The sequence below is a fragment of the Mus caroli genome, unplaced genomic scaffold, assembly GCF_978045245.1.
Source record: "Mus caroli unplaced genomic scaffold, Mus_caroli_1 scaffold_2, whole genome shotgun sequence".
NCBI lineage: Eukaryota > Metazoa > Chordata > Mammalia > Rodentia > Muridae > Mus > Mus caroli.
The window spans coordinates 284508-297662 of NW_028227257.1; the positions used below are offsets into that span (position 1 = coordinate 284508).

The following is a 13155-nucleotide window of genomic DNA, read 5'->3' on the forward strand; positions in this document are numbered from 1 at the left end:
AGTGGTGTTTCTACCACTTCTTCCTCTTCCTTTGTGCACTTTACAATTCCATTTCCAGAGCACAGGCTATCCTGGAAGGGCCACAGAGTCGCAAACCTGTCCTGAGTAAGGAAAACTTGGATGACAGTGAGTGCTGAGCTCACGCACTATAGAAAGGTAACGCGTGCCCCCCAATCAGCGTGAGATCATCCCTACTAAGAAAGTCCAAGGGCAAAGGCAACCAGCCCAGGGAAAAGGACTAGCACATTTCCAGCTCCTTAACTATGCTCACAAAAAGTCTGAGCAGAGGAGGAGTGAAACTGCTCTCCAAGAGAACAAAACATCAGAAAGCAAGGCCACTACCTCCAAGGGACAGTCTGAGGAGCACCTCCCAGAGACGCTTACCTTTCCGAAGAACACGCTTCTTTGCTCGAATGTCTGTTTCTAGCTCTGCTGCTCTGATGTAAATCCTAACAGACTGCGGGAGATGACGGACAGCTTGTGCCACCACAGCCTTGGCTGTGTCCCCAGGCTGTAACCTAGCTGCTTCTAGCCAGACATCTTCACTCTGGGGGAAAGAGAGCAATAAGAACATGGACAGCTATGCCTGCCTGGGAAGTTCTTCTCATTTGTGCCTAAAGTTCAAACAATTCCACAGAGGGTTTCTTTTATTATCAGAAATTACCTAGTCCACACAGGAAAGCACATACCATTCAGTTGGTTTTATAGCACTTTTTGATCTCATCTTAATCATCCCACACAAAACCTGTGTTTTGTTTTGGATTTACTTATTCTTATTTTATATATACCGGTGTTTTGCTTGGATGCATATCCAGAAGAAGGCATCAGATCCCCCAGAATTGGATTTATAGGCAGTTGTGAGCTGCCATATGGTGTCTGGCAATCAAGTCTAGGCCCTCTAAAAGCGCAGCCAGAGCTCTAAACTGCTGAGCCGTCTGTCCTGAGTCAACATCTAGGTTTTCTATATTATGTGGCCTGAGAAGCTGCCAGGTTTATCACTTTTAGTGATGTTAACCCTGCCATTATAAAGGTAAGTCAGTCTCTGCTCCACACAAAAGCAATCCAGAACTTCCTTTCCCTCTGTTTATAACCTCACACTGGCTCTATTTTTCCAGTGTAGATACCATGCCCGGCAAAAAATAGAGGGTTTCCTGGGAGCATAAATCATGCAGCTGTCCAGAGAAATATGCTACAGCTTCACCTTGGGGCACATCTCTGTCCCTTTCATAATAAGGTTTCGAGCCACTTGTAACTTTCCAGTGACTTCTTCCAGGCGAGCTGATGCAATCCAAGCTGGTGGGTGATGAGGGTTTGTTTCTCGAACAGATTTGAGAAGTAGTCGTGCTTTCTTGATGTCACTGTAAATATTAGAAGGCACAAAACATCAGGCCACACTATCAGAGGTGTGGCAAGAGCCAGGGAGAAGGCTGCTCCACGCATAAATTGTTAAGGAAAACATGCTGAAGTCATAAAATCCAAAACAGCTCTACTCTTTTGGTGGGGGTGGGGAGGGGGACCAAGCAAACAAACTGAGGTCTGACTATCCAGACAGGAAACATGAAACCATTAACAAGCTGCTTTCTAGTTCATCATAGGCATTGACCTTATTATTTATAAAATATTTAAATACATAGTAAAGGAAAATATACTTTTACATTTCTCAGAACATCCATGTCATATTTTGACTGTATATTCTTTTTTTAAAAACTCCACAACAACACAGTAAGCAGAGTTCCCACTTCACCCATCAGTCCTGTGGCACACTCACTTTATGTCCCCGCCATGGGTTGGGATCATGGAATTTAGATCTGTCAGGTAGCCTTTGGGGTCCACAACAGTCTGCCCACTCACTGAGTCAGATACCTGCGAGACAGGTAAAGGTGCGAATCAGCTAGACATCACCAGTAATGTTTAAAACAATAAACTATTAACAACCCCAAAGGCCCTCCCATCATATCTCACCAAGAGTAAGTAGTCAGGAGGAAAACAACCTTCTTGTAACTCAAACAACAGTTAGTGATTAGAAAAATGTCTTCTACATGAAAAGTATAGAAATCGTCTACAAGGATTAATATTGCAATATTAATTTCAGCATCACTGAAAGTGATAAACCAGGCAGCTTGTCAGGCCACATAATATAGAACACCTAGAGGCTGAATCCAGAGAGATGGCTCAGCAGTTCAGAGCATGTAAGAATGACTCCCATAGGCTCATATGCAAATACTTGGTCCCCAGTAGGTGAAACAATTTGGAAAGGTTTAGGGGGTGTGCCCTGTTAGAGGGGATGTATCACTGGAGGTGGGATTTGAGGTTTCAAAAGACTTGGCCACTCTAGTAGTGTGTGTCTCTCTTCTAAGAAATGAAATGAGAAGAGAAAATAAAATAAAAGTAACCAAGACACAGAGAGATCCTAAAAGTCCCAGGGGGAAAGAAAACTCAAGTAAACATTAAAAAAAAAAAAAAAAGAAAAAAAAAAGTCTTTTCAAGATTGACTCAAGTAAAAAGTTGGTAATTTCAACTTTTTTAAAATTTCAATTCAGCAGTTCATTGTACTATTCTTTTTTTCTTTTCTTTTTCTTTTTCTTTTTTTTGAGACAGGATTTCTTTGTGTATCCCTGGTTGTCCTGGGACTCATTCTGTAGCCCAGGCTGGCCTCCACCTGCCTCTGCCTCCCTGAGTGCTGGAATTATTCATTCTACTACTCTAATTGTGAGTTTTTACATTTCCATGATAAGCCATGTCTGACAGCACCAGGCAGTAATCCCAGCTACCTGGCAGGCTGCGGCAGGAATAACCAAAGTTTAAAGCCTATCTGACTACATGATGAGCTCAAGGCCAGCCTAGACTGGGAGCTGCTGAGTATTAGTTCCAAAATTAAAAACCACAAAGAAGCTGGGCATGGTGATGCATGGCTTTAATCCTAGCACTCTGGAGGCAGAAGATAGTGGACCTCTGTTAATTCGAGGCCAGCTTGGTCTACAAAGTGAATTCCAGGAGAGCCAGGGCTATTACACAGAGAAACCCTATCTAAAACAAAAATAAACAAACAAAAAATCTATTAACAGCCAGCCTGGGTACACACCTTTAATACCAGCACTCAAGAGGCAGAGGCAGGCAGAGCTCTAGTCTACACATCAAGTAGTAGCAGCCAACTAGTGAGACTCTGACTCAAAACAAAACAAAAAGTATAAAAAAGGCCTGGAGACTGAAGAGGTGGCTCACAGCAAGCATAAAGACCCAAATTAAGGGCTGGAGAGATGGCTCAGCAGTTAAGAGCACTGATTGCTCTTCTGAAAGGTCCTGAGTTCAATTCCCAGAAACCACATGATGGCTCACAAACATCTGTAATGGAATCTGATGCACTCTTCTGGTGTCTGAAGACAGCTACAGTGTGCTTCTCTAAATAATGATAAATAAATAATATTTTTTTAAAAAGACCCGAATTAAAATCCCCAGTAGTCATGTGTTACAAACAAACAAAACAAAACAAAACCCTATGCATGATCACGGGTATGTGTAATGCAGCACTTGGAGGAATCCTGGGAGTTCGCCAGCCGGTCAGTCTTGCCACAACAGAGAGCTCTCAGGCGTCAGGTGTGAGGCAGGACACCTAACAGCCTCCCTCTGCTCAAGTTTTCCTACTCTAACTCCATGGGTATAGGCTCTTCCCTGAGCACTCTCCCCCCCACCCGCCCCATCTTTGTTTGGGTTTTATTGCTGTGAAGAGACATCATGACCTTATAAGAGTTTATAAGAAACTCTTATAAAGGAAAACATTAATTGAGGCTGGCTTATAGTTTCATATCTTCATGGCAGGGAGCATGGCAGCATGCAGGCAGGCATGGTGCTGGAGAAGGAGCTGACAGTTCTACATCTTGATCCAAGGCAGTAGCAGGAGACTGCATCACACTAGCCAGACTTGAGCTTCACAGACCTCAAAACCTGCCCCCACAATGGCACACTTCCTTCAGCAAGGCCACACCACCTAATAGTGCCACTCCATATGTGCCATTCCTGTTCATATCAGCACCCACCCACCCACCCACCTACACACACACATACACACACACCAAAGGTTTAGTAGTTCAGAAGTAGAATATTTGCCCAACTAGCGTATGCACAGCCCTGTGTTTGATCTCCAGAACTGAAAAAACAGAAACAAACAAAAAGCAATGACAAGTAACAATAAAAGTATAAATAGCTATAATAATTTGATTTTTAAAGTTCTCAGGGTTAGGGATTAGTTTGGCAGGAAAATGTTTGCCCAGTATGTATAAGACATGGATTTAATCCTCAGTACCTTAAAAAAATTGCAAGGAGGACAAGGTGGACATACCTACAATATATCAGCACTTACAAGGCAAAGGCAAGAAGACTATGAGTTCAAGACCACCTGTACTTCATAGTAAGTCCAAAGTCAGTCTGGGCTAACAGTGAGACCTATCTAAAAAAAAACCTCAAAGAGGGATGCAAGGGCAGGACAAATGTAGATCAAACAGTAGAATGCTTGCCTATCAAAAACCTCCCTGGAGGGGCCGGGCGTGGTGGCGCACGCCTTTAATCCCAGCACTTGGGAGGCAGAGGCAGGCGGATTTCTGAGTTCGAGGCCAGCCTGGGCTACAGAGTGAGTTCCAGGACAGCCACGACTACACAGAGAAACCCTGTCTCGAAAAACCAAAAAAAAAAAAAACCTCCCTGGGTTTGATCTCTAGCATCATATAAAGCAAGTTGTAACCTCAGTACTAGGGAGATGGAGACAGGAAGATCCAAAGTACAGGGCCATACTGAACTACACACTGAATTCAAATTTACCCTGGATGAAACCCTGTTTCAAAAGAACAACAACAACAACAAAAACAGGGAGACTGGAGAGAAGGCTCAGTGGTTAAGAGAACTTATTGCTCTCGCAGAGAACCAGGGTTTGGTTTCCAGCATCACATAGTTGCTCATAAACACCTGCAACTCCAGTTCCAGGGACCCAATGCCCTCTTGTGAATCTGAACACCACAAAGCACATACATGTTGCACAAACATGTATTTAAACATGCAAGCAAAACCACTCATAAACATAAAATGGAATATAAAAAAATAAAAAGGACAAACACTAGGCAAACAAGGGCAAACATCTTGAATATCTATTTCTCTAAATCGTAACTACATAAAAGAACAGCCAACATTACTAATCATTAGGAATATGCAAATAAAATTACTACTTCACACTCATTACAATGGCTATTTTGGGAACCAGGAAAAATGGTTTAATTGGTAAGTGTTTGCCACCAAAGTATGAGGGCCTGAGCAGTGCCCATGAGAGCTGGGTACAGAAGTACCTGCTTGTAACTACAGTGCTAGGTAGATGGCAACAGGAAGATCTTCTGGGACCTGCAGGCCAGTCAGTCTAGTGGAAGTGGCTAGCTCTAGCTTCAGTAAGAGACCCTGTCTCAAAAAAGAAGTGGGATGAAGGCTGGGAAATAGCTCAGCATGTAAGAGAACTCGCTGCCTTGCAGAGGATACAGATTCAGTTCCCAGCACCCACATGGTGGCTCACAAGTACACGCTGTAATTAAGATCTTATCCCCTCTTCTAGCCTTCATGGGCAACACATATATATGGTGCATAGATATACATCCAGGCAAGATGTACATAAAATGCATAAAATGAAAATAAATCTTAAAAAAAAAAGTCTGCTTAGTTGCGGTAGGAAGGCACTGTGTGTTATCTCCAACTACCTGGAGCAGTCCACAAATTCTGAGAAAGAACAAAACCAAAGAGAAAGAGCTAGAGGTGGGGGGTCTTTCCTCACCCACTGCAAGGGGCAAAAATTATGCCTTTAAAAATGTTTTTAAGCCGGGCGGTGGTGGCGCATGCCTTTAATCCCAGCACTCGGGAGGCAGAGACAAGTGGATTTCTGAGTTCGAGGCCAGCCTAGCCTGGTCTACAAAGTGAGTTCCAGGACAGCCAGGGCTATACAGAGAAACCCTGTCTCGAAAAAACAAAACAAAACAAAACAAAACAAAAAAAAAACCAGTTTTTAAAAGACAAGATCTCACACTATAACCAGGCTGGATTCAGGCTCAAGGTGATAGTCCTGCCTCAGCTTCCTAAGTACTGAAATTACAGGTGTACCACCACACCTTTCAACACTCTTAAGAAAAGACAGAATAACAGCACAAAACACAGAAAAAGGGGAAGGGAGAAGAATTACTTTTCTAGTGACTGGGCATGGTAGTGCGTGCCTAGAATCCCAGCACTTGGAAGATCACAGTAGAAGGATCAGGTCATCCTTGGCTACAAGTGTGAAAGCCGCTAGGCTACATGAGACTGTCTTCCTTTCCTCCAAAAAGCCAGGTACAGTAGCTTATAACTATAATTCCAGCACTTGGCAGTCAGAGGCAAGAAAATTACTACAAGTTCAAGACTAGCCTGGTCTACATAGTTTCAGGCCAATTACATGCCAAATCCTGTCTCAAAATAAAACAACAAAAATACCAAGAAGAACATGGCAGGAGCATTCTGTTTTATACAGCCCTGGCTTTGGTATTATTTGCCAATTAAAAAAAGAAAGAAAGAAAGAAAGAAAGAAAGAAAGAAAGAAAGAACAAATAAGGCTAAGGTAAGAGAATAAAAGACACCCAAAGCTGATGTCTGGCTTCCATACATAAGCACATACAGACATGCATAAACCCACATAAACATGTACTGCATCACACACACTCACAGAGAGACAGACAGACAGAAAGAATATTGAGCTAGAGAGAAGGCTCAGCAGTTAAAAGTGCTTTCTGCTCCTCCAGAGGACCTGAGTTCAGTTCCCAGAGCCCATGTCAGGAGACTCATAACAGCCTATTAATTCCAAGACCAAGAGGATCGGATGCTTCTGGCATCCACGGCACCTGTACACATATAGCATACACACAACACACACAAAAAAACATAGACACATGAATAAAAATAAACATAAAATAAAAATTGTGGAAAATGAGGAGAATCTAGAATCCTTACGCAGTTAAGAGCTGTGAAATAATGCAACTACTACTACTATGGAAGCCAGTGTCACTGTTCCTAAAAAATTTAAACAAGGCTATCATTATGCCGCAATTACACTTCTGAGAATATACCCATAAAAACTGAAAACAAGGTCTGAAACAAGTATTCGTATGATCATGTTCAAGAGCAGCATTACTCTCAAGAACCAAAAGTCAGAAACAAAGCATGTGTCCACTGAGAGGTTGATAAATAATACATGAATATACGTTCATACACACGATTAAATATTATTCAGCCTTAAAAAGGAAAAAATTTCTAATACATGCTAAACATGATCCAGGAAGACAAAGAGCCAAAAGCAAAGTAAATGAAAATATATGGGGGCTGTGGAGATGGCTCAGTGGTTAAGAACACTGACAGCCGGGCGTGGAGGTGCACGCCTTTAATCCCAGCACTCGGGAGGCAGAGGCAGGTGGATTTCTGAGTTCGAGGCCAGTCTGGTCTACAAAGTGAGTTCCAGGACAGCCAGAGCTACCTAGAGAAACTCTGTATTGAAAAATCCAAAAATAAATAAATAGAATTTTAAAAAAGTAATAAATAGAATTTAAAAAAAGTACCTATAATGAGTCCATCTAAGTTATAGAAAGCAGAATGGAGGTTGTCAAGGATTAGGGTAGAGGTAGACTGTTAAGTGTTTAACATAAATAGTTTTAGGGGGTCTGAGGAAATGGTTCAGTGGTTAAGAGCACTGACTGCTCTTCCAAAGGTCTTGAGTTCAATTCCCAGCATCATGGACATGGTAGCTCAAAACCATCTGCAATGGAATCTGATGCCTTCTTCTGGTGTGTCTGAAAACTGCTACAGTGTACCCATATAAATAAAATAAATAAATCTTAAAAAAATTTTCAGTTTGAGATGGCAAAGAGTTTTGGAGGTGGATGGTAGTGATGCTTGCATAATACATCGATAAACATAAAAATGACTAAAATGTCCAGGCATCATGATTATATCTATATATAATATATGTATATTATATTGGCATATTATATCTGTAGCCCCACTAAGGCAAGAGGCTCACTTAAACAGCATAAGAGGACAGCCTAACCACAGGCATATTAAGGCCCTGTCTTACATAAACATGCAAAATGGTTAAAATGGTAAATTATGGTGCTGGGGTACAGTTCAGTAAGTATATTGCTTATCTAGCAGGAGTGAAGCTCTGGGTTCTACCCTAACAATTATTTTTAACAAGGGTAGAGAGGGACATAAAGAAGATAAAACCTGTCAGGCATAGTCCCAGTAATCCCCAGTCAGAGGCAGATGGACCTGTGATTTAAAGCCCAACCTGGTTACACAGTGAGTACTCGGCCAGGGCTACACAGTGAGAAAAAAAATTTTTTAAAGAGAAAGAAGAAAAAAAAAAAAAAAAAAAAAAGGAGGATGTAAAGTTATCACGGTACATATTTTTTCTGTTTTGGGTTTGTTTTTTTGTTTTTGTTTGTTTTTTGTGAAGGTTTTTTGTATTTGATTTTTTTTTTTCCCCAAACAAGCCCTGGCTATCCTGGAACTTACTCCGTAAAACTAAGCTGGCCTCAAACTCAAAGATCTGCCTGCCTGTCTTCAGAGGGGAGTGTGTTCCTCCACTACCTGGCTCTGTTTGTTTTTGGTTTGGTTTGGTTTGAGTTTGGAGATAATAGTTCTGAGGTAGAACACTTGCCTAGTATAATCAAGGCCCTGGGTTCCATCCTTGGCACCACAAGAAAAGAAAAGAAGAAATGAAACAGAATAGCATTAATTGCTTCTCACTGCTCTTACAACAGCTCTGGGGGAAAAACAATAAACCAAAGGCAACAAAATGACACTGATATTAAATACAAATCTAACTGGAAAATCTACTGTCACAATAAAGATGTTTCTCAGACCCTCAGAACTAACAAGGCTGGAGAGATGTTACACTGCTCTTCCCGAACCCAGACTTTTGATTCACAGAATCCACATGCTGGCTTTCTTTAACTCTGATTCCAGGGAATCCAATGCCCTCTTCTGGCAGCTGTAGACACTGCACACACACAGTATACAAGACATACAATACAGGCAAAACACCCATACACATAAAATAAAAATAAACAAATCTTTAGAAAAAAATTGACAAACTGGAAGTCCACTGAGTTCAGAGATGGACAGTGTACTTTAAACAGGCAGATGTAACAAACAGAATCCAGCTGTGCCAGGTGCCATAGATATCATCAGCAGGTCCAGGACAGGAGTGTAGAACAAGGAAGGCAATATTCAAAGTAAAAATTTCACTTCAAAGATATTACAAAAATGCTGACTTAAATGTGCTGCATAGAAGTCTATGAATTCGAGACACATTAAGAGTTAAGAGAAAAAAAAAAGGAAAAACCACCCAGAATTTCTCTGAAGATCAATTACTGAGACCATGCATGGCATCAGTCAACTGTGATCCTAGCACACAGAGGCTGAAACAGGAGTTTGAGAATAAACTTGGGAGGAAGACACAGGAACTCTGTGAATTCAAAGTCAGCCTAGTTTACATAGAAAGTTCCAGGCCAGCCTGAGGCTACACAGTAAAAAAACGCTGCCTCAGGAAAGAAAAGAAAAGAATCCGACATCTTAGCGAGGCTGCTGTGGTCCGCACGACTCTCTGAGCTTCGCCATGCCGCCCAAAGACGACAAGAAAAAGAAAGATGCCGGAAAGTCGGCCAAAAAGGATAAAGATCCAGTAAATAAATCTGGTGGCAAGGCCAAGAAGAAGAAGTGGTCCAAAGGCAAAGTTCGGGACAAGTTGAACAATCTTGTCCTGTTCGACAAAGTGACATACAAGCTCTGTAAGGAGGTTCCGAACTATAAGCTTATTACTCCAGCCGTGGTCTCCGAGAGACTGAAGATTCGTGGCTCCTTGGCCAGGGCAGCCCTTCAGGAGCTCCTTAGTAAAGGACTTATCAAGCTGGTTTCAAAGCACAGAGCCCAAGTAATTTACACCAGAAACACAAAGGGTGGAGATGCTCCAGCTGCTGGCGAAGATGCATGAACAGGTTCAATCAGCTGTACATTTGGGAAAATAAAACTTTATTGAATCAAAAAAAAAAAAAAGAAAGAAAAGAAAAAAAGAGAAGAAGAGCAGAGTAGAGCAGAGCAAGGGCCAGGGCCAGAGATGCAGCTCAGTCATAGCATGCTCACCTAGAATATAAAAAAAGTCCATCTCTCCAATAGCACACACAAAAAAACCCATTAAATCACACTGCATATTTTACAAGGTAAAATAAGCATACACAAGTTAACATAAAAGGTGCAATCACGCCTTTAATCCCAGCACTTGGGAGGCAGAGGCAGGCGGATTTCTGAGTTCGAGGCCAGCCTGGTCTACAAAGTGAGTTCCAGGACTGCCAGGGCTATACAGAGAAACCCTGTCTCGAAAAACCAAAAAAAAAAAAAGGTGCAATCAATAAGCTATTGAGTTTTTTATTATAAAATACTTGCTGTTATAAATTTTCAAAAATACAGTAACAAAGGGTTAGAAATTTAGTTTAGTAGTAGAACACTTTGCCTAGCAAGTATAGAGCCCTGAATTCATTCCCAGTGTTTACACGAGTTAAGCTTTATCAACAGAGCATATGGACTTTGTTGGGAACACACTCATCCCCTATAATGGCCGTATACCACCAAGGGACAGACTAGCAGGACAAACGGGGCTGGACCTTTATTTGTTTTGCTGTGTATGTTGGCATGCCCTACAGAGAATCACACAAATACTCACCTGTAGAAAGAATCTCACCTACTCTATGACAGGGCACAGTATCATTTCATGACAAAACACAAAGATAAAATTTACACATTTCTGTTTTTAATTATTGAGTGTTTTGTTGCACACGCTAGGTAAGTGACTAACAACTGAGCAACATCCCCCAAATATTTTGCTTTTTCCCCATTTCAGTATAAGAAAAGATGCATGACGAATTCTCACCTGGCTAAGCCTCATGTCCATCAGGGTATTCCTTGCCTGGCCAATCTTCCTCATGTCCAGCTCCCCTGTACCAGGTGTCATCAATCCAGGTGTCATTCCACCTGGGTATGGAGTGTTCAGGCCTCCCGGGTAGGGTGTGTTCAGACCTCCAAATTGCTAGGGTGTGGATAAGACACTGGTTTGAACTGTCATACTGAAGATCCCCACCCACCTCGTCTCTATGTCCTAATGGGGCATGGCTACACTGACTCTTGCCACAGCACAGTTAGCTACAAAAGCAATCAACACTCACCCTTCTCACCACCCCCTCATCCAGACTGAAGAAGCCCCATTTGCCTCTGTTCATACACTCACAGTCTGTCGGGGATCCACGGAAGTATGGTTCTCTCCAGTCTGTAAATGTTTGGCAAAGAAACTATCAGGAACAGGAGTCAACTTCTCATAACGTGGGTTCCGTTGACGTTTGTTTCTGGCATCGCCAACTTCTGGGATGCTCAGCCACTCTTCTTCTGTGACTTCTGCCAGCTTCCTCTGGAGATACATAGATCCCGAACATTAGTCATTGTTAGATTTCACACTTGCTCTCCCCAAGCCTCTGGCCTATTGTGCCTTAGAAAAGACAGAAATGCTTTTTCCATTAAAAAAAAACTTTATAGCCAGGCAGTGGTGGCGCATACCTTTAATCCCACCGCTTGGGACGCAGGGGCAGGCGGATTTCTGAGTTCAAGGCCAGCCTGGTCTACAGAGTGAGTACCAGGACAGCCAAGGCTACACAGAGAAACCCTGTCTTGAAAAACCAAAAAAAAAGAAAAAGAAAAACAACTTTATTCTTTATTGCATGTAATGTATATGTACGTGTGCACATGCACACACGAGGATACATAGCAAGAGCTTTTACCTACTGAGCCGCACTGATAGCCCTGGTTTTCCACTTACTTTAGAGAAATCAATTCATTGGATTGGCACTATTTTACCAAAAAGTAAATTATCAGATCAAAGTCTAATAGATAGTTTGGAAAGAATATGCCTAAATGAAGAGAAATTTAATAAAGACTGTTTTCCTACCTTTAACAGTAGAAAATGGGATTTCTTTTTTTTTTTTGGCTTTATTTTTATTTTTTATTTTTTTGTTATTTTTTTTTTTGATTTATTTATTTATTATATGTAAGTACACTGTAGCTGTCTTCAGACACTCTAGAAGAGGGAGTCAGATCTCGTTACGGATGGTTGTGAGCCACCATGTGGTTGCTGGGATTTGAACTCTGGACCTTTGGAAGAGCAGTCGGGTGCTCTTACCCACTGAGCCATCTCACCAGCCCTATTTTTATTTTTTTATTTTTATTTTTTTGGTTTTTTTCGAAACAAGGTTTCTCTGTATAACCCTGGCTGTCTTGAACTCACTTTGTAGACCAGGCTGGCCTCACACTCAGAAATCCACCTGCCTCTGCCTCCCGAGTGCTGGGATTAAAGGCGTGCACCACCAATGCCCAGCTGGCTTTATTTTTTTAAAGATTTATTTTTTATTATTATACATAAGTACATTGTAGCTGTCTTCAGACACCAGAAGAGGGCGTCAGATCTCATTATGGGTGGTTGTGAGCCACCATGTGGGTTGCTGGGATTTGAACTCAGGGCCTTTGGAAGAGCAGTCAGTGCTCTTACCTGCTGAGCCATCTTGCCAGCCCTATTTTATTTTTTAATGTATTTAACAGATGATCAAACTGATACTGAAGCGCAAACTTCCCTTAGGCAATTAAAGTAAAGAGCATCATTAGTAAAGGCTCCATAGCATTGCACCAGAGCAGTTCTGCCTTCTGCTGCTTAGGTGAAGGCCTGGAAGCCAGTAATGCTAGCCCACCTGCTCACCTTAAGGTCTGAAAATTGCTGCTGGATTTTGGGACGTTCCATTCGGTATTTCTCAATCTCTTCTTTCTCCCTTTGCTCTCTAGAAAATAAAACATGTACCTGCATTAGAAATATCACATGTAGGCTTAGGGCACTTGTTCCCATAGAGAACCCAGGGTTATTTTCCCAGGACCTACGTGGTAGCTCACAGCCAGCCATCCACTGCTCCAGTTCTAAGGGGTCCAATGAATGCCTGTTTTTGACATCTATGGGCACTAGGAAGGCACTTAGAACATATACATACATGTAGGCAAAAAAAAGTCATATATATAAAATAA

The 13155-nt window shown here is 41.8% G+C and overlaps 1 protein-coding gene and 1 pseudogene across 2 annotated transcripts in view; one reads left to right on the forward strand and one right to left on the reverse strand.

Annotated features, from left to right (window-relative positions):
- Prpf6 (pre-mRNA processing factor 6) overlaps window positions 1-13155 on the reverse strand; it is a 55715-nt gene that overhangs the window by 21929 nt on the left and 20631 nt on the right. The window contains exons 1-7 of one of the 2 annotated variants that reach the window (XM_085831372.1): window positions 13015-13113; window positions 12839-12917; window positions 11327-11503; window positions 10973-11128; window positions 1769-1863; window positions 1202-1358; window positions 385-547 (exon numbers count right to left, since the gene is read on the reverse strand). In XM_085831372.1, coding sequence (XP_085687498.1) covers window positions 385-547; window positions 1202-1358; window positions 1769-1863; window positions 10973-11128; window positions 11327-11503; window positions 12839-12880 — 790 coding nt within the window. In that variant the 5' untranslated portion in view covers window positions 12881-12917; window positions 13015-13113. Of the gene's footprint in view, window positions 1-384; window positions 548-1201; window positions 1359-1768; window positions 1864-10972; window positions 11129-11326; window positions 11504-12838; window positions 12918-13014; window positions 13114-13155 lie in introns of those variants that run through there. The other variant, XM_085831368.1, reaches the window with a different exon arrangement.
- On the forward strand, window positions 9619-10102 carry LOC147005688 (small ribosomal subunit protein eS25 pseudogene; annotated as a pseudogene).